Source organism: Trematomus bernacchii, unplaced genomic scaffold, assembly GCF_902827165.1.
Source record: "Trematomus bernacchii unplaced genomic scaffold, fTreBer1.1, whole genome shotgun sequence".
NCBI classification, from domain to species: Eukaryota; Metazoa; Chordata; class Actinopteri; order Perciformes; family Nototheniidae; genus Trematomus; species Trematomus bernacchii.
Window position 1 is genome coordinate 1,913,096 of NW_022987876.1, and position 22,456 is coordinate 1,935,551.

The 22,456-nt window shown below is 40.3% G+C and overlaps 1 protein-coding gene across 1 annotated transcript in view; it reads left to right on the forward strand.

The window, feature by feature from the left end:
- Positions 1 to 22,456, forward strand: part of pof1b (POF1B actin binding protein) — a 32,009-nt gene that overhangs the window by 1,867 nt on the left and 7,686 nt on the right. The window contains exons 2-8 of the mRNA XM_034114034.1: positions 2,013 to 2,057; positions 16,049 to 16,335; positions 19,788 to 19,821; positions 20,196 to 20,276; positions 20,728 to 20,820; positions 21,359 to 21,472; positions 21,844 to 21,996. Coding sequence (XP_033969925.1) covers positions 2,013 to 2,057; positions 16,049 to 16,335; positions 19,788 to 19,821; positions 20,196 to 20,276; positions 20,728 to 20,820; positions 21,359 to 21,472; positions 21,844 to 21,996 — 807 coding nt within the window. The remainder of the gene's footprint in view (positions 1 to 2,012; positions 2,058 to 16,048; positions 16,336 to 19,787; positions 19,822 to 20,195; positions 20,277 to 20,727; positions 20,821 to 21,358; positions 21,473 to 21,843; positions 21,997 to 22,456) is intronic.

A 22,456-nucleotide genomic window follows, 5' to 3' on the forward strand; every position in this document is an offset into this window, starting at 1 on the left:
GAAACACAACATCTTTCACAGTTAGGAATATTAATTGAACATTGGCCAGACAGGGTAATTTGATGTGATGGACATGTACAATATTTTCTCGCTGTTCAAAAGACAAAACCTATTTTTAATAATTTGCTACATTGAAAAATACAAAATGATACAGCAAACACTGATGTGCAAATTTAGCTTGTGCTTTTGTCGAGTAGAGGAACCGGTTTTGTAGATTTTCTTTGTGTGGTGTGGTTTAAAGTCTTCTCAAGTCTTACAAAGCAAGCTCTAGTTCACATTATCTGCTCACATTTCTTTGAGGATTTAGAAAACTCTCACCATTCCTGCACTTTGCATATCAGCTAAGCCAGGGGGGTCAAACTCAATTTCATCACGGGCCACATCAGCATTATGGTTGCACTCAAAGGGCCGGTTGTAACTTTAAGACTATATAAAAATACATATATAAATATATCATATATATATAAAATAATGTATTATATTACATCATTGCCTCTGCATTGGATTATTATCGGATAGGGTTATAACTTCATAATTAACTACGTCTGAAAGCAGAAGTCTAGGGAAAATAATTGCAAGTCTCTTCAGTGAGAATGTCACTAAATGATTTAAAAAGAAAAGCCAAATTCTGGAAAAAAAGTCACAATCAAAAAAAAGAAGTGACATTTTGAAGAAAAAGTAATACAAAAAAAAAGGGCAAATTCTAAGAAAAAAAAGTCAAATTCTGAGAAAAAAGTCAAATTTGAGATGCATTGTGCTCCATGTATGGGCAACGTGCTCCTGTAAAGCGGCACGTAACCGTATAATTAATAATTATATTCTTTGCAAGCTCTTGTGGGGCCACACAAAATGAAGTGGTGGGCCGGATTTGGCCCCCGGGCCTTGAGTTTGACACCCCTGAACTAATAAGCGATTAACAATACAGACAGTGCTGCAGGCCTTTACGATAACATGCTTTATCTCTGCTTGATCTGACTCCTTCTCTTCTTCGATTACTCATTACTCGGATCCAATCTTAATCCTGCACCTGCCAGAGTCTCGCCCTGTCTGATAAAACATCTCTTCCTGAATGCCGTGCCCTTCACCCTTGGGAGGATTTACAAACAGTTGAACACATCCAAATGATATCTTCCTCTGTGATCAAAAATATTCCTTCCACTATTGCTTCAGTTGAATCTCTGTCTAGTATCGAGTGCAGCAGCATGTCAGGTCCTGCTAGATTTCCCTTCTGCCTGCTTCTTGTCTTCATGTAGTTGACTAATTCAGGTTTTGCAGTTTGGGTAATTGCGAGCTAAATGCTAAATTACGTGTTTGATAGAGACGTTGTGCCGCGCCCGGTCTGACTCTGCTAAAATGGCACTCCCTCACATTTGAAGAAAAACACACATTTCTACCCGACTACCTGACACCACTGCTGAAATAAACCGCTTAACTTTCACTTCATTTGTCTTTTCAAATTGACTTTCAGGGGACCCACAACTGATTCATTTAGTCTCTAATCTCACTTTGTAAAATGGTTCCATGCCCTGCAGGATTTCTTCATTCTGATTGGCTGGAGAGTAATGGCTGCAACTAACAATAACTTTTCTTATTTAATCGGTTAGTTGCACTATAAAATGTAGAAAAATCCCAGTCCTAAGTCCAAGGTGATGTTTTCAAACCTGATGCGTTTGTCAGCTCAAAATCCAAAGATATTCACTTTAATAGGATTTGACCCACATATTTGAGAGGTTGAAGTACACCATTTTTGACATTTTTGTAGGAAAAAGAGTACTTCGACACAGTTTAGATTATTTAGTTTTGAATGCAGTAGTAACTAATGTGGTTAGTTGCGGCTGAATCAAGATGTATCTTTATATATTCATATTAATTGTGTGAAATGTGTGTGTCATAGGCAAACCTTTTTTATTGATTTGTTCAAGCTTCAACTAAGTGAACTGAAGTGTTTTTATTTTCTGTTGGAAACTGACAATCTCTTATTTTTCTCCCCCTCGTCTTGTCTGTTATTTCAGAGCATCAGTGGGATGTCTTCATCAGTGTTCAGTGTTGAGGAAGAGGCAAGTACACACAAACAAACAAACAGTTTTTACTTCTGTGCAATTTACATTTATTGTAAGCTGGTGATTTGTAGTGACGACAATTTCAGGAAACCACACTGTCCAAGTTCTCCATTTCTTTTGGTCGAATCAAAGCTGGCATTGTGGTTCGTTCCAACCCTCCTAATGAGTCGTAGTCTGAAGCCCTTCTGTAGTACACGAAGAAGGTGTGGAAATATCGTTACTCCTGAGTAATTGAGCAATATAATGTTTTGTAATTGTGGATCGGTTTTAAGAATATAGTGTGCATTGGTACATCAAATACATATCCCTTTTCCATTTCACTAACAAAAACAACTTACTGGGGCATACGTTATTTTCAAATGTCAAGGATCCATGTTGGGAAACAAGAATACATAAAACAAATTAACAGCTTCTTAAATTACAGTATTAATCCCTCGGATATCTTACATATTTCAACACTGGTCCCTTATCAAACACTTCCCATCCTTCTGCATTTTTTAATCTAAGCTTTTCCAAATATAGTATCTCTCATACTGTATCACACTCTATACTATGACCTCAAATTAGAGTGAAGAAATTGCAATACGTGGAATCGTAACGCCTGCATGGAATCGCACATTTCTTGCTTTTACACATCCGTAGCCGATTCTTTAAAAATAGTGTGTGTGTGTAAAAGTCCATATGCTGGTTCATTGGAAACACACCCATCAGAATGAAACCTCAGCATGGGAACAGGTGGCTGTGTGAACATGCATTGGTAGTATATATTTATTTATTTTTTAAATCCTCTCCTTTCAGCCAGGGGCGAGTCACTGCTCTTGCATGCTCCAGTCTCTGTCAGCAGTCTACGCCCTGCCTCCATGTTCACATTCTTACAACAGCACTTTGTTCATAATCACAGCCGCGTCAACTGTCGCAACACTGACAAACCATGCAGGGTGGGTGTTTCAGCTGGGTGTGTCCCGGCCTTTTTCTGTGGCTGCCTGCATTCCTGTAGTTTAAACCTGCGGCGTCATGTATAAATGGCCGCTGTCAAAACAGGGAGGTGACCTGTTTAAAGCGTCTGTGCTTTGAAGACTTTTTGTCCTGGCATCAAAGTCACAAACAAATGTTCAAAGTAAGTTATTTTGGCAGCGTAGTCGTTACCTTAAGGCTGGAACTAATAAATATTATGATTATCTATAAACTTCTTGGCTTTAGATTTAATTACATTACTTGTTACTTGTTAGACGCTTTTATCCAAAGCGACTTTCATACTCAATACTGTGGACAATCCCCACAGGAGCAATTTGGGGTGGAGTGTCTCAGGGACACAACGACATGCTGACTGCAGTGGGGTTTGAACCTGTGACCCCCTGATCCCAACACCAACGCACAACCCACTGCACCACACGCCTCCAGAGTTACGCCTGAACAGGGACTTGTTAATTGTTGAGTGTTTCAATGTTGGAATATAAATGAAAAAAAGCTGTCCAGGTGCAGGATCATTGATGTTTTACAGCGTTAGCATTGTTGAGTTCTGTTCTTTATTGCCCTTCGAAAGTGATTTTTGCCATTCTTTGCCCTTTGCCTATTGTTCAACCCTCCACCATAGTTTCATGAAGACCCCAGTAGTTCTTCTGTAATCCTGGTGAAAAAACAAACCAAAATAAATAACGTCTTGGTCGAGGTTACACAAAGATTTTAAGACATTTCAAACAATCAACAATGAACTCTGTACACAGGTCCATAATAACACTGCAACAAATTAGAATAAAGACAAGACAAATTGCTAGACTCTGCAACGGTAAAAAGATAATTGGAACCTGTCGCACCTTATTTTAAGTCAACGTGTCTTCCCAAATTATTGGGTAATAATTGTTCGTTATCTGTAGTAATTTTTTCGTTACAACTATTAATGAGTCTTTCTTTTGTTGTTGTATGAGGACACACTGTGACGTTTGGGCCACACCTCTTTGAGAGGGAGTGTCTCTCAGCCTTTGGTTTATGACATTCATATGTTTCAACTTATGATTGATTCATTTGGTGGACATCAGAATCCTGAGAGGCAGGTTTAATTCAGTTTGACACTTTTTTCTAGCAATGAGAAGTTTTTGTTCTCACAAATTTGTGTGTGTGTGTGTGTGTGTGTGTGTGTGTGTGTGTGTGTGTGTGTGTGTGTGTGTGTGTGTGTGTGTGTGTGTGTGTGTGTGTGTGTGTGTGTGTGTGTGTGTGTGTGTGTGTGTGTGTGTGTGTGTGTGTGTGTGTGTGTGTGTGTGTGTGTGTGTGTGTGTGTGTGTGTGTGTGTGTGTGTGTGTGTGTGTGTGTGTGTGTGTGTGTGTGTGTGTGTGTGTGTGTGTGTGTGTGTGTGTGTGTGTGTGTGTGTGTGTGTGTGTGTGTGTGTGTGTGTGTAAAAGGTGTCAGAATATGAAGTGTAATTAAAAGACAGCTAATTTATTTCCATGTGAAAATTGAAACGGTATATATTAATCAAGAGCCTGAGAAAGAATTCATGTTATGTTACACGCCCTGCGAGAAAACCACTAATCGTTTTGGAGACCTTCCTCTTGGCTGACTGAAGTACCGTATACTGCATGTTATCGTTGCTTTTGACAACAGTGACTCAAAGATATGTTGCCAAAACGAACAAAATATGATGCATTCACAATGAGGTAGAAGGTGTGGCAAACTAACCGGCTTTCCTGAACTGATTCTTCTCAAGCTCACATTGTACAGCTCTGGGTTTCACCTCAGGCCTCCAGAGAAACAATATTTCTTCTTAAATAATAACATTGAGCTGCATTATGTGTTCCCATTTTATTCTCTACAACAAGCTCCCTCATGAAGGTGCAACACGTAAAAAAAGGAAGCTATACGCACCTGTAGTAAAATATGTATCTTCTACACACACACACACACACACACACACACACACACACACACACACACACACACACACTGATTATTCCAGCTGTTGCAGTAAAGTATGGATTTCCCATAGTGGAAGATGAAAACTATGCATAAGAATTACTCCTGTTTGTAATGCGACATTTGGTTGGAGTATTGTAATTGGCGAATTGTTTGAAATGCTAACTAGTCCCTCATTTGTTTTTTTTCTGGTTGAGGTCAGTTTTCTGGGGGGGATTTTTAGGGTTATAAAATAGTAAATACTGACGTTTGAATGTATGCAATGTTGTGACTTTGTTTTCACGGGTGCCTGCTCTGATTGGTTAGCTGGCCGGCTCTGTTGTGATTGGTTAACCACTTATGGCGCATTTCCACTACAGCGCGGTTTAAGCGTGCCGTGCCGTGCCCAGCCCGTTTTTGGTTGCGTTTCCACTAGGCGTAGTTCCGGCTAACGGGTACTTTTTCACAGTTTTCTGGCTCTCCAAAATCGAGGTTCTTTCCGGGCCAACAACCGGGCTGCTAAACTAGAGAGAGAATCGCTGGCAAGAGGGCTACAACTACAACAAGATGAACATATTTGACCGAGATTTAATTGTAATACACGTTTCAAAATGATGCCGAAGTAACAACATACTGATACCGGTTAGTAAAAACCATGAATTAATGCTTTGACAAGTCTGCAGACAGACGGCAGGCGAAAAACCTTTTAAAATGTGTGTTTTCTAAATGGAGATCGGCTAAGCTAACGTTGTATATGCTCCGACCGTCCACACTCACAACAACGGCCTACAGACATAAATAAACCAGCGACTGTATTCGCCATGACACAGGCAGTCTGTGGTTTGTACTTGTTTAACTTTTGTCTAGTTTCTGAACATATATGAGGAGCTGTGAGCTCTGAGTGCTAACAGCTAACGGCTGATGTTGGTTTTGTGTTTCTCATTGAAGATGACGTCACGGCTCCGCCTACACTGCGTTACTATAGATACTGCCCCAGTTCCTAAACTGTAATGGAAACGCAGCAGAAAGTGAGCCTGGCCTAACGAGGCCTAACGAGGCCTAGCCATACCGTACTAAGCCGAGCGAGGCCCTGCAGTGGAAAAGCGCCATTAGAGATGTCCCGCCTCTTAGCCTGTAATGTACTATGTGTTGGAGCTTTAGCCAACAGATACGCGAGTGTAACATAGTGATGTCACTAAGTTCTGGACGTAAACAAAGGAGTCCAATGGATGCATTTCAGGCAGGGGGGAGGGGAGTGTGTGGGAGAGAATCTCCCCCTGGAGGGAACACAGGGATTTTAGCGTTTGCAGATCATTTGCATGCACAGAAACCTACAGTATAGAACACACTACAGGAAAGGGAAACCCACAAAAAGCACCATAACTGCTCTTATCAGGTAAACAGTGTTGGGTCAAAAAAAAAAGTCAAAGCCATTGAGAGTGAAGGTGTGAGATTGTTTGTTTGGCATGCAGGTTGAAGTTGAAGTGTGTTGAAGCGGCACTGATAGACATGTCCACTACTGTGAGGACAGATTCTGTCATCTTAAAGTTGCTGCCTGTCTTCCACAGTGAGGATGACGCTAGTGTCAAGTCTGAGAAACGGCAATGAACTTAAGCTGCATTCCTTCTTCAAATAGTTGTGTCTGTCTCCAGCTGCTTCTTAAGGGTTTTTCCTCACTGCTGCATGGTATGTGAAGCATTCAGACTTAATTACAGGAGAGAGAAGAAATGTGTCACATTGTGGTGACGACAGAGAAGGATGTCATGTTGGTTTACTACCTGTACAATCTTTAATTAAATAAGCATCACTAACGTTCTGTATGATGATACATTTGATTTGTAGTTCACTTACATCACCATTGTGGAGGAAGAGCTTGGCAACCAACAGGAATGTCAAGCTTTACAATTCTCCTTTTTACAGTGTCACCACAGTTCACAGTTTTGCATGCTATAAAGTTTGGCAGCCATGTTTTGCATACAGTCAGCTTGCACCTCATGAATGCTTCTTTGCGGACCCTACATGTTTGTGTTCTCCCACTAAACTAATACTGTATGAGCAAGAATACATTTATTTTATGTGTGATTCTGCAACACAGGTTTGCACAACGAAATGCATCTGTAGTCTATTTGTGTTACATAAGATGAACAACACGGAACAAAGACATTCCTCTTGTGCATTTCTTGGATATGTCTCAGGACGAATGTAAACCACAGCAACAACAATTAGTAAATCCTCTGATCAGACGACACTATCAGCATACTAAGAATCAGGAAATGATGTCATGAACTTTGAGCAACAAGTATCGTAGATTTGCAGACTTTATCCATCTTATTTCCAGACAAGAACATGTGGCTAGCTTTAGTCTTAGCTACTAGCTTTCTTAGCTTAGCTTTAATTAGGGCTCTCCTACGTTCCTCTTGGAGCAGTTACTCGGCGTTTAGTTTGATCCCAACAGTTATTTTCCCGATGTTCATGAGTGTATCTTTGATATCAAAATATAAAACTTAATTTAGCTACTTTGTGAGGGAACAGAGACGAGAGTAAAACAATTCTTGCCAATGTGTGGTACCAGTTATGCTAGCTAGCTTGCTCAAAAAAGCTTAATTGCATGTTCATGTACTCTGTGTTGATATACAAATGGTGTTACATGGTGTGAGCATGTAGCCACCTCTACCTGCTGCCCTTCATCTGATACTTACACATTTTAAAAGGTGGAGGAACACAGATCCACCTTCCTAATTTAGGTTTACGTCCTGCTTTGATTATAGCTTGTCTTGGCATTACATCTCCTGCAGATATCAAAGAGACGTAAAAACCTCTGTACTGTTTCCTCATAAACTTAGTGTTGGTTGTATTCACCCTTTGTGGTTTTCTAGACCGACGTGGTGAGCAGATCTGTCTTTACAAATATGCACCGCATGTTTAAACTGGTGTGGAGACGCCACATAACGCAGCGTCACCGCGTTAAGGGTTAGGTTCTCATCGCTTTCTGTTTACATAACCGGCCTCTTTTGATGACTTCATGCTGGCATTTGTCTAGCAGACACACCGATCCAAGTTTTCATTTAAACTGTTAACCCTGAAAGTTGACCCTAAGAAACACTACGCTTTCTGTAAGACACTTCCTCTTGTTTTCTTTGAGCGAATGAATGGCTTGATATCCAGAGAAAAACATGTTTTTAATTGCACAGTTCTGACATCATGGTAGCTGGTTTTAACCTGTTTGCAGTTAAAAAAGCTGAATAGGTGTGTGTTTGTAGGAAAGGTAGGTACAGTGTGTAGTGGGGTGGATGTGGTTTTTTTTGTAATCTTATTTTCATACATCTGTCTTGTTTTTTTGATCCCACTATCAAAATAATCTCCAATCTTATCAAGCCGTTTCCCTAGTACTGTATTACTTATGTACTGTACAAGGGATACAATCTGACAATGCAGTAAGAATACTTCACACAATTGCAGGTACGAACTAGTACACAGTGCAGACAACATCAAACATGGTATGAGTATTAAAAAAAAAGCAGAATGAACTCAAATCAATGCATTGAAAGACTAAATGTATTCCTAAATTAGATGTACATGATGAAGCTATGATACAAAAACTCATTAGGTAAGTGTGTGCATCTTCGTCAGGTTTTGGACAAATAGCAGACTTGATTTTGTAACATACTTGAACGAATGTTTGAAAACAGTTTGATAGCAGCTACAGGTGGAAATATTCTCAGACTCACAGGAATGACTCGATAAGACGGAGATGTTTTGCAGTTTGCACACAGAGAGCCTGTGTGGTAAAGTGACCCCCAGCTCTCCATTACACACACACACACACACACACACACACACACACACACACACACACACACACACACACACACACACACACACACACACACACACACACACACACACACACACACACACACACACACACACACACACACACACGGTAAAGACGTGATGATGTATTGAGTTGGTGTATTCGGTTACCGTCTCTTTTCACAGCCCGTTGAAGAGACACTGGATCAGTCGGCTTGTGATCCTGAAAAAACTTGGATCGATTTTTGTTTGCATTTGAAACAGGGAAGTGCTGCTTTTTTTGGAGACTATTGCACAAGATCAAATGTACCTTCAAAGCACCCAATGTTTAATCACATCTACAGGAACTTTTGAGAGGATGAAAAAAATATTATCTGGACCTCACACTGCAGGAATCGACTCATTGATTTTCCGATGGAAGAATTGAACTGGATCTTGACTTCGGTCTGAACTTACACAGAACAGATAAAATGTCCTCAGAGTGCTTCCTTGGGCTCTCACCCTTTTCTAGGTCAGTCTTCCTGCACAAGCACACCCACACATTCTACAGTACAAGTGGAATTTAGCGTCTGCAGGTTAGCTGCAAATGAATCTCTGTCAGAATCACCTGACACATTTTTGCCAGTTTATAGAAAAACAGCTCAAGTTTCACAGCTGTAGCTTCTGTGTCCGTAAGGAGGTGACTCTCTGACCTGCGGACACATTTCAAGATGGTTTAGTTGGGTTGAAGAACGTTTTTCCAAATAATTTTCTTAGGTTTTTCACCATAACTCGACAAAAAAAGTGTTCTTAGTTTTTCTTTCTTTGAGTGTTTTTGTAACCAAATAGAGGGTCTACAGCTTCCCCTTGGAGACATACTGTATATGTGTTTGTTTATTATTTTTAATCAATATTTCCAAAGTCTTTAACATTTAATTAACAGTTATTGGTCTGACGTTGCAATGTTATTTCTCTAAATAATTGGGCAAATATTTATTTTTAAAGATAGGTCACCTATTACGCAAAATCCTCTTCTTCATGTCTCTTCTACATCAACATGTGTCCCCTCTTCTTCATGTCTCTTCTACATCAACATGTGTCCCCTCTTCTTCATGTCTCTTCTACATCAACATGTGTCCCCTCTTCTTCATGTCTCTTCTTCATCAACATGTGTCCCCTCTTCTTCATGTCTCTTCTTCATCAACATGTGTCCCCTCTGTGGAAAGAGACACTGAAAGTTTCAGGAACAAAGATTCTCTCTCTTTTTGTCCTGATCCATTTCTATAAAAACCTGTCTGAAAATGAGCTGATCAGATTTTGGCCACTTTATGATGTCATAACGATGTTTTGGCTTGTGTAACCATTAGCCAATCACCAACCAAGGTACCCCCCCCACCTTATCACCTGAATCTCCTCCTTGAGCACCATTGAGTTCTTTTTAACCAAATCTCTCTCAGAGGGGCGTGGGGAGGGGCTCCTTATTTTCATCTAAAGTAACAGACAGAGAATCAGCACTTTGGAAACAGGGCTGAAACAGAGGGGATTATGGGTAATGCTGCAATGATCTGTTTGGTGTTTCAGCCAATCAGAGACAGGCTCTGTATATATCTGAGACCTGGAATATATTGATGAGAAACAGTATAATAGGGGACCTTTAAAACAAATGTTCCTTAAAGAGGAAAAGTTTTGGTAAGTGTAGGATCATATTTTGTTTTGTGCCTTGGTAGACCATGCACACAAACCTACAGTATATACAAACCAAAGGAAAAGGAAACCCCCGAAACACATAATAGGGCCTCTTTAAACCTTAGTAATTGATGCAGTTTTTTTCAATTTTGTTGGGTGGTGTCCTTAATTTCACTCCAAGTGGCCTTAGAACAAGTCTTAACTCTAACTTGTTTCAGCTGTAAGAACCCTGTGAAAGGAAGGAATACATATATACATATGTATTAGATCTCTGCCAGTATGTCTGGGGATAAGAAGCTCATGTTTCTGTATGAGGACTGCCTCAGGTCATCCTCTCACTCTCTGTGCAGGAATGAGAGGCATGTTAGCATAGCAGCCACACCCTCCTCAATGCTATCACAAACAGACGCTCCTCAATCCTCTCTGTCTCACACTTCGCTCTGCATTACGACATATTGACAGTAATAATAACTGCCTGAGAAGTAGCCACCTTTGGTCCTGACCTCTGACTTCTGCAGGGTCATAAAACAAACTTCAAGTTTCACATCGACAGACGTGTTTTTATTTACGAGCGCACACTGTCAGATACCAGAGCTGTGTGTCAGCGAGTGCCAAGCCTTTATTCCAACACTGAGGTGTGTGATGTATAGTGCATAGAATATGTTCTTTAAGTTATGTCAAATGTTTTGTGTTGCTTTCCCTGGCTCATGGCCAATATTAATTATCAAATGCATTCGAGGTATTTCCAGCATTGTGGAGCTGTTGAGAGATACGTGTGTGTGATAATTGTTCAACTTCATGATGGATATATAATATTTAATTGCGATACAATGGTCTTGTGATGGATCAAGTTTTTCTAGAAATTGGGACCACAGCTGACTGGTTTCAGTTATGTGTCTGAATCAGAAACAAGAACACTTCCCTCGAAATTGGATTTTGTCAAACAAATATATACTTTACATAGAGAAGTTAATGTAAACATTTGCACTTTGTACAATAGATAACAAACAATATGGGAAAATACGTATATTGCAATATATCCAGTAGCGTTGTAATATAAATAATGACTTTGATTCTAAAAACAATAATGCTTGAACTGTATAGTGCAATAATGCCAAAGTTTGACCCACCTTTGGTCAGATTTTAGACGAGAGACTGGTTGTTTTTTAAACAGCGGGTGATAATATGTAAATGTTTTAGAACATCCTCACAGAGGGGCTACAGAGAGTGAACATGAATTGAAGCTGCAGGGCTGCTGAACCTCCAATGGCACAGTAGTGTTAACTTCACCTGCTCAAGGTTCAAGGTTCAAGGCTTTTATTGATCATACGAACATAGCTACAGTGTAGTTATGATGATGAACATCTTAGGTCACAGGCTCCTCCAACAGTGAAACACAATAAAACTGAAAAACTGAAAAAAATTGTGCAAGTAAATACAAAAAGAAAGTGAAATAGTGCAATAAGAGTCTATATACAAGTGATTGGAATATGACATATTAGATAAATAATTTCTAAGTAGCAGCCAGATGAATGTTATGGATGTTGTTTCTAAGTGCAGGTGTTTAATAGTCTTCTGGCCTGTGGGATGAAGCTGTCTCTGAATCTGGTGGTTTTAGTCCTGATGCTGCGGTACCGCCTGCCAGACGGCAGTAGACAGAACAGTTTGTGGCTGGGGGGACGGGGGTCTTTTGTAATCCTGAGGGCTTTCTTCCTGAGCCGCTGGGAGTAGAGGTCCTCCATGGATGGCAGCTCCGTCCTGGTGATGTTCTGTGCAGTTTTCACCACCCTCTGTAAAGCCTTACGGTTGAGGGCGGTGCAGCTGAAACTGCAGTGAGAAGCTCTTACTGTTCCCCTGGATCAGGAGGAATGTGTTGTGACCGCTCTGCACAGACACAGTTTGGATATCTCAGAAGGAATAAGACTAAATGTTCTCCCTGATGGTTTGCAGCATTACAAATAACAAGCCTGGATATTCTCATCAACATGGATTAAAAGATCCCTTCATGATCTTTTAAACATTTTTTTTTAAATCCTTCAATTTCTGCCTTACCTGAGGTTTACAAAGAAAAGTAACTCTCTACAGCAGTGGTTCTCAACTGGTGGAGTTTTTTTTTTGGAAAAAAGGCAAACTTTTATTTTGAAGGCCCGATTTTCTAATGCTGTGCATGCAGTCGGCGTTGGACTGGAAGTACCGGAGACCATAAACGGTTTTGAAAACTTCTGTCAAGTAGTGATCATCTTCTCAATAAAACATCTTTGCTGATGAGTCTTCTGGCCAATCAGAATCAAGACTGTTGCCGGAAGTCCCCACGGAGAATAACTTTGCGGTAGAATACTCTTTATACATCCATGGGTACAACTTCAGATAGAAATGAACACATAATGAAATATGACCCCCGGTTTGATGATTGACAGCTCACAGAACAATGGGGGCTATCTACCCTTACCCACAATTTAAAGTAATTCACACAGACTCTCTCCTCTTTGCTCTTCTCTCTGTGAGGAGCAGCAAGCTGTCAGAACAAAGTGAAAAACAAACAATGGCATCAAATATTATTAATATGTCGGGTAGTAATAGATGTATTTATTTTCTTCTCAGAGTGTACCAGAATGCGTAGTTTATATGTTAGTATTTCAAAAAATCTCCTGGGGGAGAATCCCCCCGGACCCCCTGCTGGGTTTTCAGCATGTGGGCCTTTTTATGTGATACAGTTCAGCTTTGATTCCATCATCTCATTAAACCTTTTTTAAAAGCATACTTAAGTTCTGTGAAGGGATATAAGGGATGCACTGTACTTCACTTTAATTAATAATGTATGATGAAAAGCGTATATATATTACAGCACGATTTTTTGTTGAATAGATTTGAGTGGTTAAAAATTTCGGGTCGCGATTGATTGACAAAGGAAAAAGTGGGTCCCGAGGCCTGACCAGTTGAGAACCACTGCTCTACAGCATGAACTTCCCTTTTTATATTAAAATCAAAGGGTATTACGAGCCAGTTTTAAGTCTCAGATTTCATCAGAAGGGAACGGGTGAAACTGAGCTTGGTTTCAGGATTTGTGCAAAGCAGCATTGAAACTTAACAACACATGCAGCTTCACAGTGTAAGTGCTGCTGTTGTAATTAAAAACAGAAACATTGAGAAGCTATGGCGATATTAATGTAATACCATTTTCATTATCCATGTAAAAAAATGGTAATAGTGTCTTCTTCAGGAATATTTGTTCATTTCAACGTAGGCAAGTTGAGAGTGAGAGTGGCTTTAGCATGTGCTTGGCTGAAAGATGGCATTATGGCGAACTATGTGAAAGGACATAACATTCACACACCTGTTTGTGAGTTACAGATTTGACAGAAATATAAATCAGTAGACGAAACACATACCTATAAGATTGATTGCATTTGAAGGGACCGATGGGCCGCGGGCCAGAGGAGCATCTGCCTTTTATCTTTATGACGCAAAGGTTAAATCAGTCTGACACACATAAAGCCAAACAACGTGTCTTTCACCAACGAAAAAGAGGCGCCAAACTTAATTCCTCACTCTACTCTGTCCTCTAGCATCAGAAGGTCTGAAGAATTCAAAGGAAAGAAAGTGCTTTTTTATCAACCAGTTTGTACCAGTGCATAATGAATGAGGTGGTAATGTGTCAGCAGACAGAGTTTGACAGACTGCTATTTGCACACACAGAAGGCCGCTCACTATGTGTGTCAGATAACAGGTTATGTAACAACTGTGTGACTTCTCTCTGTTGCCACATGCCGATAAAAGACTGTTAAAAAATTGAACTGTTGAAACAACTTCAAAACATTCATCTGCGACTCAGTATTATGTATCTAATACCTAATATATATATATATCATTCCAATAACTTGTATATAGACTCGTACTGCACTATTCCACATCATCACTTTATTTTATAACTATTTTTCTTTTTGTATTGCTCTTGCTCTTATTGTTATTATGTTATTATGTTGCATTGTTGGAGAAGCCTGTGACATAAGATTTTCAACTACATAATTACTCTGTAGCTATGTCAGATTGACAATAAAGAACCTTGAACCTTGAACCTTGTGTGTTGGGCTCAGATTCATGTGTCGCTGCAGTGACTTAGAGCAGAATGACAAGAGGAGATCTTAGCACACCAAGAAGGGATTCAACACCTCAAACATTACATTACATTACATTACATTACATTACATTACATTACATTACATGTCATTTGTTAGACGCTTTTATCCAAAGCGACTCCTTCCTTCTGCGCTTTAGCACCTTTGTGGTTGCACTTTGTAGCATTCCCCTTTCCTGTTTCGACATGAGAATGCAGTGCTGCAGGCCGACCCTCAAGTTAGCGTTGCCCTGGTTCCCACGACAAAAAGGCCAATGGGATCTTACCATTAGGTTTAAGAATATTGCAGAAAATAAACTTTGTGGCGAACACATGTATATGAAACTTGTATACAATGTGATCTTCACAAATAAACACCACTTAATGATTTTAAAGCAGGCTGGATATTTACTGTATTATTTGATGTTGTCCAAGAAAATGTGGATACATGTTTAACTTGTGTTCAACACAGACTTACCTTTAGACACCTAACCAAACAAACATTGACTTTGAAGGAACAGGAGGAGCAGACATGTAATTTCCAGGTTTAAGGACTTATTCCTAGAACATGCAATGCTTTTCTGCAAGCTGGCTCCATTATACATATTTGTATATTTGTATTCTGGATTGTTGGAAACGTTATTTCGATCTCTGTCTGTACACACAAACTGAAAGATTGACATTTAAGTTGACTTTGACTTTGATAAAGGAATTGTTTCCCCCATGTTGTTGAGGAGGCACTTGACTGTCTCCCTGAGGCATGCGCTTAAACAACTTTTGAACTTGATATAATTAGTTTGCTGCAGGCACAGGTGAATGTGAGGCATTGTAAGTATACTTGAGAGTTTGAGGGACTTGCCGTTCCGGAACAATTATCCGCTTGATTATTTTTGTCAGAGGATCATAGAAGGCCTTAGGTGAAGGTTAAACTGAATGTGCTACGCTGATCGTTTCATGTTGGCCGCTGTGTGACAGGAGGCTGAGGAGGGGAGTGATTTGTTGTGATTACTTCTTGAATTCTTGCTGTAAGAACAGTCGCAGAAGTTGAAACATGACATTATCACACTGACTTATGAAGGATATTTGTGTAATCCGTAAATCTGTGAGCAAAAAGGAAAAGTTATTCTACAAAAACACGTTGAACACACACTGGTTTTGGCACTTTATTATGTTGACCGTACACATTACACATTTGTCCTTATCTGTTAAAATGTCAAACCTGTGACCTTTGTCATTGGTGTTTTCTTATGTTGCATTTTTCTGTCTTTCCCAACTCATAATTTCTTCATCAGACACTGGGAACATTTACAATGAAACAGTGTTATGGATTTAATACCTGTTAGCAATGTAGACAAACTGAAACATGTATTCTGGAGCTAACAGATTAAAGGCATTACAAATGTTAACACCTGGGGTCAAATGATTATAAACAACATTATTTTCCTTGAATTTTCAATATACTTTAAGTGTGAGGAGGAGGCAGAAACTAACTCGACCTGTCTTCTTCCAGGAGGAGGAGGAGGTGGTGGTAGCTGAGGAAGAGGAAGAGGAAGAAGAAGAAGAAGAAGAAGAAGAGGAGAGAGTGGAGATAGACGAGGTGGAAATCATCAACGTGGTGCATTCGGCGCCGCCGGTGATAAAGACCCGCAGGACGGAGGTGAGGACGGAGGTGAGGGAAATGCCCACGGAGACAAAGATGGACACGCGTTACTTCGGAGAGCTGCTGGCCGAGGTCTACAGGAAGAACTGCGACATCCACTCCTGCATCTCCGAGCACGTGTCCAAGATCCGCGGACAGTGAGTGCATTTCAGGGTTTATTAGAAAACATATATCATTGTATATTTTATGCTCAATGTAAAATGATGTCCTCATGGCCAGTTCATCTTAACCTTGGAGCGTCTTCTAGGGAAGTTCCTGAGAAGCTATTGATTCAAAGATTCATTGTCATATGCACATAAGATACAGTGCAGAAATGGCAATGCTATTCTTCTGACCTGAGCTCCTCCAGCGATGCAACATATATTAAATACAACAACACAAATAAGAAATAGTGCAAGAAGTCTATATACACTAGGGCTGTACCCGAATATCCGAATATTCGTTCTTTGGAGTACTATTCGGGTTTCAATTTCGTTATTCGGATATTCTTTTTATTTTTATTTTTTTATTTATTGAAAACTCCAATATCAACGTAAGAGCTTGTGCCTCTTCGGGGGGTGCTAACATTTAACCATAAACTTTATCGTTTACTTTCTCCGTCTTTATATGCAGATATGACTTTTCTCTGTTAATCTCCGTCACGTTGTTTCCATAGCAACAACAACTTCCTGTCAACAGCGCTAACTCTCCTTCAAAATAAAAGCATGTCCATACAAAATAGGAAGCCAAGCCAAATTACACTTAAGACATATACAACTGCAACGAAAGTAACAAACACAATGCAATATCCTTTCCAATTTCAAAGAACACAAATTGGGTTACATTAACAAATAACTATAAAACAACAATACTGTAGAATAACAAAATGAATGCCGTGAATGAATGAATGCCGTGAATAACCCAAAATACACGTGTTGAAGCGGTTCGCTGCTGATTACTACGCCCCCCCCGCGCGGGCCGAATATTCGCTGCTGATTACTACCGAATATCCGGAGCCCGAAAAATGGTATTCGGGACAGCCCTAATATACACATGTAAATATTGAGACATGCTTCAATGTCTGATCTTTGAGTTTCATAGGGTTTATAATAGGAAATGTATCGACAATTTTATTTTTAAAGTTAGTGATGTCCACATTAAATAAAATAAGTCAACATATCTTACTTTTTCAGACATCACGCAGATTCGGTGCAACGCGTCACAAATCCTGCTATCAAACATTTACCGGCTAGCTTCGGTTTATTTTCCCACTCTGTAAGCATGAACATGAATGCAGCATTCAGATGTTCCTGAGTTCATACAATTGCAGAGACGGGGTTTAGTTCAAAGTGCTATATATGTTCATATTCAAATGTGATGTTATACAGTGCAGTGACCATCAACTGGTGGCCCGCGGGACAAATCTGGCACGCCAGACATTCTCATCCGGCACGCGCTGTGGCGTACGACGTCTCGTGAGTAATGTGCAGTACCGGAGTCCAACAGAGAGGCAGCAGCTGCGGGACAGTAGCCTGCGCACTGCGTAGCCTTCCCTGCCCTGAAGAAGAAGTGATCCTTCGTTAGCGTGAAGAGTCTGCTGTATGCGCTCCGCAGTAGCCCCCACTACGAGGCTCCGGCGACTTGACAGTACATGAGCGTGATCTTATCCACATTTATTTAAATAAATCATGTGAGAAGCTACAGTTTTTAAAGTGGACGTAACATGACAAACTCACTTTTTCAGTGCCTGTGATCATACATTCAGACAGATGGTGAATACAGGTCAGACAGACAGTATGAGAAGTATAAAGTGTTATTATAGCAAGTAAATCAAGCAAACTTGTTCTAGTAGAATACCGAAACACACACAAGTATGAACATGAGAACACGTATGTCCCCTTTAAAGCACCAATATCATCTGCACACTATTGCTTAATTATATCCTGTTTATGTAGATATCAAGATACATGGTCAGACATGTATTTCAATGATTAAACATCAGACTTTGCTATAGGAAGCAACTCAATTGATAAAAGGATTTAATTGAAAAGGACCCCGCACGATTCGAATGAACTAACTAAAAAAATGCAGATAAATGATAAGAAACAAAATGAATATACATACTGTAAACTAATTTTCACTTTATTAGGTATACCTTTGGATACATGTACAAGAGTGTAATGACAGTCCCACTGATCTTAAGAAATGACGCTCCAACTAAAGCTCGTAGATATGGCGTTCCTCTCTGACACTGAAAGGTTCACAGGTATTTCTCATAACGCTTTATATCAAGTTGCAGGAAGGTTGGTAGATTTCTGAGAACAGCCGTGGGATATTTTTTATTGGAGGTAGCTGCTGGGCTTGGTGTAATTATCAGCATGCTGGAACAGGTGGAGGCAGAGTTTCGGTCGAGTTAGTCCTTGTGTTGAACTCAAACTGCTCCTGCATTCACCACAGGGACCATTGAGGAAAATAAAATATCAAAAATAAAGAAACTCAGGTAAAGAATATCTGGGAAAACTTTGACTTTTAGTTCAGCCACTCAAAATGACTTGCAGCAAACTAAAAATAAAGCCAGCAAAGTTTGTTAATACAACACTTTTCAACAACAAGGCAATCCAGTGCTTTACAAAGCACATACAAAGCATACAGACATAGTGCACAAGAAATGCATTATACATTGAAAAGTGAAATAAAAACAGTCTTAAATATAAAACAAATCAAGAATGAAAGTTACAGTGCTGTTTAAGAAATGAATCATTATTTTACTTGATAAGAAAGCTTATTAAACTGATCGTTACTCCTTTCACTCCAAAGAAAATGAACCCTAAAGTTAAAGTGGACCTATCATGCTATATTTGAATAATATAGTGTAGGACCATACCTATATAAGGCATATTTATACTTTATTTTTTTCAAAATACCAAACAGATCATGCATTTTAGCCATGCCTCATTTAGCTCAATTTGACAATTTTTATCCCTGTTTTAGCAAGGGGTGATTCAGTGAGAACAGCACCATCTACAGGCCTGGCATATGTACTACAGCATCTCCAGCGCTTTCGAACGGCAATGGCCGTGGCTGTCTCCTCCTGATTGGTGGAGTTGGCCCAATAGCCGTAGCGCCACCGTCCTGACGTCAGGACAGTGTTCAAATCTGGATCAGTTTTTATCAGATCCGTTGCAGCCCCTTTTTTAGAGATTTGGGTATGGAGGAAAATAGAGAGGGTTGTGTTTTCTGACACTTGGTGAGTTCCCTGGAACACCGGGGACACATATTCATGTAGAAAAGACGTACAAAAGTGCATTTTGCATGATAGGTCCCCTTTAAGTTTTATTCATTTGTTATCGACACTGGTTACATCACCTGCAATACATTCATGTCTGCACTCAAATAAAAACAGTTCACCACCTGCTGCCTACGCTTTAGTCACATTAGTGGATTCACCCCCATTCTACGGACATGTTTGTCTTCACTATGATGAAATGCAAACACACACACACACACACACACACACACACACACACACACACACACACACACACACACACACACACACAGAGTCATGCTGTCCTCCTCATTGTTTGTCTTTCCTGTGTGTGTGTTACAGGAAACACCACCTGGATCCCAGCAATGACTACAAGGTGAGAAACAAACATGCAGCACACCCGTCTGATTCATGATTCATGATTCTGAACGTGTCAAAGAAGTCGACTTAGAGCCTGAGTTTGATCTATGTTTAATCAAGATTCAAAGGTTTCCTGAAAATGAGGGAGGCTGTTTTAAAGTATTCTTTTTGATAAACACAGCAAGAAGAAATCTGAACCTCTTTCAGTCTAAAGATATATTTTCTTACAAGAATTGAACTGTGATCACATGCAATTTAAGGGACCAAAATCTTATTCAAAAGTACAATTTCAAGTAATACTGACATATTTTTGATAGGATTTTCTTCATCTTTTCATTTTCCATTGGGCGGTGTTATTCATTTGTTTCTATTATATCTGTGTGTGTTCAGGTGGAAAAAGAGGAGGTGGAGGCTCTGCTTCCCAAAGGAGCTTCTGAACTGACCAGACAACAAATCCGCTACCTGCTGCAGGTCCGTTTAACATGCAACACAACAGAATCAAAGTATAGCACACTTCCCCATTGAACAGAATATATCATACTGTAATGAAACACATGTATTTATCTGTAATGGTTTACTTGCACGTCAGATGAAATGCCTCCCTGCTGTTAACGTGTGTGTGTGTGTGTGTGTGTGTGTGTGTGTGTGTGTGTGTGTGTGTGTGTGTGTGTGTGTGTGTGTGTGTGTGTGTGTGTGTGTGTGTGTGTGTGTGTGTGTGTGTGTGTGTGTGTGTGTGTTGTGTGTGTGTGTGTGTGTGTGTGGTGTGTGTGTGTGTGTGTGTGTGTGTGTGTGTGTGTGTGTGTGTGTGTGTGGTGTGTGTGTGTGTGTGTGTGTGTGTGTGTGTGTGTGTGTGTGTGTGTGTGTGTGTGTGTGTGTGTGTGTGTGTGTGTGTGTGTGTGTGTGTGTGTGTGTGTGTGTGTAGACTCGTCTCACTGCAGATAAGAGCATGCGTCTGCTGCTCTCCACCTTCAGCAGTCTGAGAGAGGAGCTGCTCCACATGACGGAGGACATGATGGTAAGAAGTGAAGCATTTCATTCAGGTGATGAAACTCCTCCCTTAGTTCAGATCTCCATGGAGACAGTGGGAGAAAACAAAGGTGTCAGCAGCATCACAACAATGAGGTCATGTGATCTGCTCCGCCAAACATTAATGACATAATGGTTGACACAACCTCAAAGAAATACCAACAAGACAAGACTTCAAAAAGCATAGTATAGTGAAGAAAAGTTATTTCTGCTGTTCAGTTTGTGGGGAATGAATGTACTTGCAGTAGTTTTAAAACAAACAAACCTCCTATATGTGCAAAGTATCTTATTAAATGAATTCCTAATCTAAAAAGTAAGTTATAACTATAGCTTTCAAACAATTAATCAAAGGAAAAATTACAATAATGCTATCAGAACTACCTTCATTAAATGTTCTTAATCACTTTCTTTAAGTATCCCCCCAACCCGACATAATCAGAGATACACAATCACGAGGAAATATCTGAGAGGAATGCACGGGAAAAAGTATATGATTGATATTTGTTTTTTTGCGTGTGTGTGTTCAGCGTCTGGAGAGTGAGAAGGAGGGTCTGGAGAGAGATCTGAGCTTCAAATCGGACCAGGCTCTTCAGTATGACTCGCTGCTGGAGGCCGTCAGAGACAACAACAGACAGCTACAGGTGCAGTGACCCCCCCCCCCCTCCCCTGTGTTGTTAACTACACAGTTTATTTGCAAATTAAAAAAGTGACATCAAATGCAGGTAAGTTAGAAACCCACTGCAGGTTTATTTCAAACAAACTCATTGTGCGTGCGTGCGTGCGTGGGGCACAAACTGATGGAAAGAAAATATAAACTCCAACTCCAAGTAGTTCACTAACTTAAAGTATCCTGATTACGTAATTCCCCTTGATGTAATCCGTGACTCCGCAGCCTGATATAACGGTGGGATAACCCTTGTGGGTTTGCACAGACGACTCCAGGTTGCATCTCATCAGTCTGGATGTTTTCAGTTTTCCACCTGTCACCACTTTCTCTTTCCCTCTCCATCAGCTGTCTCTGAAGGAGACCAGCTCCACACAGCGCTCCCTGGAGAGTCAGCTCATGAGCACCAAGAGCAGCGACTCCAGCCGCGACTTCAGACTGAAAGAGGTGGAGGGCAGGATGAGGGCGATGGAGAAGGAGAACGAGATGCTCCGACAGAAGGTAACACACCACCTTAGTTTAGTTTATTTGTTTATGGTGTCGTGAACAGTCCCCATTGATCAACTGTCACAAGAGAAACTGTAAATGGGGCAGCTTTAGCCAACATTGCTAATTTCCAGCTGTCGTCCCCGGCCAGATGATAAAAGACACCTTTCAAATCACAATACCTGGTTTCATCATGTGCTCAAAATACCCAGTGGACGTAATGCAGCTGTTGTGATTGAAGCTTAGACGTTGCAGAGCAGTGAGAGAACAGCTCTTATTACATGACACACATGTTGTCGCGCCTGCTCGATCTGCTGCTTTGATCAGTGACTGCGGCGACATGTAGAATCACAGGCCAGCTTTTTTTCCCTTCGTAAATCAATCATGTGTGGATTCTTACACAGGTTGATGCATGTCTGCTAAAGAAACGATTTAAAGGTACAATGATTAAGATTAGTCAGTTGTGGTTTGTTAT